We start from the raw sequence: 4,583 nt of genomic DNA on the forward strand, positions 1-4,583 counted from the left end.
TCAACCAGCTAAATGTCCTTGAGAAGCCCTGAGATTATTCAATTAGTCACTTCAATCCTTGTGTTCGCCCAGCTGCTGTTTACCTTTACCCACAAATAGTACCTACCATCTCTTTCATGGAAGTGCTTCAAAAGAAATGGAAATATGCATTGTATATTTTCAGTATTGCTAAAGCAATGCATTTTCACTTCCACCGACAACCAGGATACAGGACCCTTCCTTGTCCTTTTGTTCAGGCCACTCCGATGAAGAGGAAGTAGCATCAGTTTTCCATTCCTGTGCAGCTGATTGTGATGAAGTCATGAGCAGGTGTAAGTGACACTGCCTTGCGGGGACAGGTTTTGTCTGCTCGGCTTTGTCTGCAGCCAGCAGAAAGAGTGTATACAGCAGAGGTTTCTGTTCCATAAGGACAGGTGTGTTATACGTGCCATGCCTGATCCATGGGACACACACCGTTTAAATTCGTGCGTCTGTAGTCGAGGCATTGTTTGGCAGAGACAGAAGAGTAGACACACTGCACTCATCTTACAAGACCACAGAAAACATTGTTTTTCAATTTGGAAAGGGACATTTCTTTTTTCACCTGGGCAAATCATATAAGCTTACAATATTATACAGCTTTAACAAAACAATGTAAATATCCCACATTTTATTTTTTTAAATAGTATTTCTTTAGTATTTGATTCTTTGCTAGAATACAGGTCACACTAAGCAGCAAAGATGATTAGATTATGCTGCTTGCATGTCTAAAGCCCTTGCTTATATTTAACTCAGCCAGGCATTATTTTAATTGATAAATAGCTTTGGTAGTCATTGCATTTTGGTAACACTTGTGTGACTATGCCCTCACTTTCTAGTCTGAATGTTAAAGTTGTGGGTTATCTCAAGTTAAACTATTTAGGTTTTAACATACAGTACGACATGTTTGCTGCAGTCTGAGTCAATTGCTCCCTGCAGCGTTAGTCTGATTTCAGATTAGCATTTGATTTTGGCTCAGTTTTTGAGACAGCAGGCTCTCTTAGAGACTTGAGTTCAGTAGAACGCTGTGCACAGGGCTGTTCCACATTACTGATTTTCAATCAATTTAAAACTAAACAGCGAGCACGATCCTTATATAGTGACCTGTCTAGATAGACTGCGCACACACACACACACACACACGGCCATTAGTTATTAACCCACTTTTAAAATTAAGTCTAAAAAGCTATAGTTCTTTTTAATTAACTGCACATCAAATTAAAGATTTTGCATTAAAACGATGAGACATCTTATCCAAGATGGTGTTTTCCCCCCTAAAGTGCTTTGCCATTAATTATAGAAATAAAAACAAACCACACTGGAAGTGTTAGATGTACACATTTATAATACAAAATATACACATTTTTAGACAGTGGAGCGACAAAACGGCTCAAAAACAAGACGGATCCCATTTTGAGGGAAAATGCTACAACGAAAAGTAAGGCTACAGACGTCTACAATGAAACATAAATAAAAACTTAAATGTACTTTGATATTTTAGGTCTCTATATACACATACACACAACACAAAGGCTTGTTGTTTCAATCTTTAAATCTTTGTTTAACATATTTACACGATTGTCCATTGCCACGACCAACATGAAGCTCAGTCAAGCAATTTAAACATCAGTGAACTGTGCACTTAATACATAATCAACATCTGGCAAGAAAACCACAGCGGTTTAATAGAATTATTATGAATCTAAACACTGACTTGGGCATGCTAGCAGGCAATCTTAGCACTCGTTCATTATTCAGCTGTGAGGTAATACCAACGTAAGTTTAAGGGGCAAATTATGATAGTCAGGATTCAGCCAAAACAAAAACAAAACAAAACACTTCCAGTAAAACTTATGCCCGAGGTCCATCAGTACACAGCTGGATTACATGGAAAGACCCCCAGGCTTCTCGGTAAACAGTATTAACACAGGTCAAAGACACAAGCTCGGACTTCCGTCACAGTTGCATAAATATTTTTTTTCTGCTACATTTGTTTTTTGTGCACAGTCTTCAGCAGGAGCTTGTGTGAAGGCCTGAGAATCAAAAACCATATCTGGCTAATCAAACTTCTTCAGCAGTTGTCATGATCCTCCAATACAGAGCACGAGACAGTGTTTGATCTTGTAGTGCTCTGCCCATCTTCTTCATCATCATCATCATCATCATTTTTCCATCCATGAGGGCTGTGTTTCTTCACACAGGATTCTCCTCAATGTTCAGTGGAAAATCCTGAAAAACAAAAATGGCATCGTGTGTCTGAAAGGATTCAAATCTATCCCAGGACTTTCCACGGTGTGTAAACCGAGTTTTACAGGGAAAAACAGAAGGCGTGTTAGAAATGTTAAACACTGGCCATTCGTGGTGTCGTGTTTTTCCCGCCACAGCGCGCGCGCGCCCCCTCCCCCACACACACACAGACCCCCTCCTCCTGCAACAACAAACACTGACCGCTACCTTCACCACACCTAGTCCGCCGCCATAACACCCACCAAAACAGTCGGGAAAATCCGACTCGTATGGAAAAGCTGTTGCGGCCAGACATTTAAAAAAAAAAAAAAACACACCAGAAACCTGCTTTTGTACCTTCAACGCAGCCGTTTTCGTGGCGTTCGCTCAGAAGCGACGGAGCCGAACAGGTTTTGTGAGGCGCTCTCGTGCCGTTTGGGATCCACTTGCTTCCTTCGTTTGACGTAAAAATCTGAGAGAAAGAGAGAAAAGAGAGCGATACGTTAACACGCTGCACGAGAACATGACAACGAGCTCGAGTTGTTCTTCATTCTGCTGTTCACACACCTGTAATCCGAGTCGTTTTCCTCTTCCCCGGGTTTGTCCTCTCAGCACAAGCGGTTCCACCTCCAGCGTCGCCCCGCGCGCACGTCTCCCGGTTAGGAGCCTCTACATGCGGCTCAACGTGCAGAGTAACAGCCCTGCGTTTCCCTACTTGTACCGTCTCCTGGTAAAACGCAGGCGTCGCCTCCACAGCGGTTCTTTCCCACTCGTAGTCGCCGTGCAGCGGTGCATCAGACACGAAGTTAAAATTCCACCGTTTCTGGTCCCGCTCGGAGATCTCGCGCATCTTTGTCTCTATGTCCCGGTTCAGTTCGTCGTGATCGACCGGTCCGAAGAGACTCCGACACACGCTTCTGCGCGCGTGCTGAGGAACGCTGCTTCTGGAAGCCGCTAAACCGCTGACACGAAGCTGAACACTAGACATCGCGATGCTTGATAAATTGTGTGAGTCGCGGCTCCCATAAACCACCTGAGCACGAGACAGAGCGTTACTACGCAGCGCTGCTATATTTGAATTTAAAGAACCCCGTTGCATGACAGGAACTCGTAGCCACCTAAGCGAGCGATCTGATTGGTCAGCGAGCGGCCGAGCTCTACTCAGAAGCCCGCCTCCGTTCGGTTCTGATTCGTCGCTGGGTTTTTGGAAAGGCGCCAAAAAACTCGATTTACTCGTGGGGTGTGTGTGTGTGTGTGTAATAAAATGCATTAATAAAATGTTTTATATGAACTTTAATATTTGTTTTCTCTAGTTTCTTCTCGAATTTATGACACACTTCTTCTTTTGTTGTTGTTGTTGTTGTTGTACTTCCGGCTGCCTCCGTTAGGGGCCAAAGCTGCTTCCTAACGCAGTTCTCTCTCTTTATACGGGCTTGGGACTGGCACTGAGAGTGCACTGGCTTGTGCGCCCCCTAGTGGCTGGACTGGTCTAGGATTTCAATCCGCGCCGCGGCGGAAACAGCGCGGGATCCTCAGCTGCGGGAAATTGGCGCTCTGAATGATGTCATTTTATATTCGAGCTGTAAAGTAGGAGAAAGACAATGGACGCCCTATAGCTCCATTCGGATTGGATTACATTATAAGGCGGGTGTTGGGAACACATTGTCTTCTCAACATCTGAATAAATTCATTAAGTCCCAAAAACAATAAAAAAAAATAGTGAAAATAATATTCACAAAGTATATGAGATGCATCCATTATTCGTTTCCCAGTTCAGGAGGGTTTAATATCTGGGGAAGTGTCCCTCAATACACATTGCTAAGAAGCTAAACATGGCAAATATCAGCAATAAAACATTTTTTTCTACATGAAGAGGTTAAAATGATCAGTCAAGCCATGACTTTGGCCAAAAACACTATGTAATTAGACAGATCTGGAGGGATACTTAGAAAATTACCCTAGGACCAAAATCAGTCCCATCAAGATAAGGCAAATGGTCATCTTTTGTATATTTAGTCATCAAAACAATGAGCTGTAAAGTCAGTCTTAGGTTTAGCTATTTAGTTTATATTATTTGGACAAAATCCAATACACTCCATGTGGTCTTTGAGGACAACAACCTCCTCATCAATACAACAGACTGTATATTTATAATCACATCCTCTAGTGTCACCCATATGAGGATGAGGTTCCCCTTTGAGTCTGGTTCCTCTCAAGGTTCCTTCCTTTACCATCCAAGGGAGTTTTTCCTCCCCACAGTCACCTGAGTCACCTCAGACTTGCTCATTGGAGATAAAAACAAACACATTTAAATATATCTAATATTAATCTTGGGGGCA

The 4,583-nt window shown here is 42.8% G+C and overlaps 1 protein-coding gene across 1 annotated transcript; it reads right to left on the reverse strand.

The window, feature by feature from the left end:
• Positions 1-1,383: 1,383 nt before the first annotated feature.
• Positions 1,384-3,309, reverse strand: cdkn1cb (cyclin dependent kinase inhibitor 1Cb). Its single transcript, XM_060886756.1, has 3 exons — positions 2,812-3,309; positions 2,602-2,716; positions 1,384-2,247 (listed from the first exon to the last, which is right to left on the reverse strand). Exons 1-2 carry the CDS (start codon positions 3,230-3,232, stop codon positions 2,604-2,606), a joined length of 534 nt encoding a protein of 177 aa, XP_060742739.1. The 5' UTR covers positions 3,233-3,309; the 3' UTR covers positions 1,384-2,247; positions 2,602-2,603.
• Positions 3,310-4,583: the final 1,274 nt, after the last annotated feature.

The sequence above is a fragment of the Tachysurus vachellii genome, chromosome 14 (genome assembly GCF_030014155.1).
Source record: "Tachysurus vachellii isolate PV-2020 chromosome 14, HZAU_Pvac_v1, whole genome shotgun sequence".
Taxonomy (NCBI): Eukaryota; Metazoa; Chordata; class Actinopteri; order Siluriformes; family Bagridae; genus Tachysurus; species Tachysurus vachellii.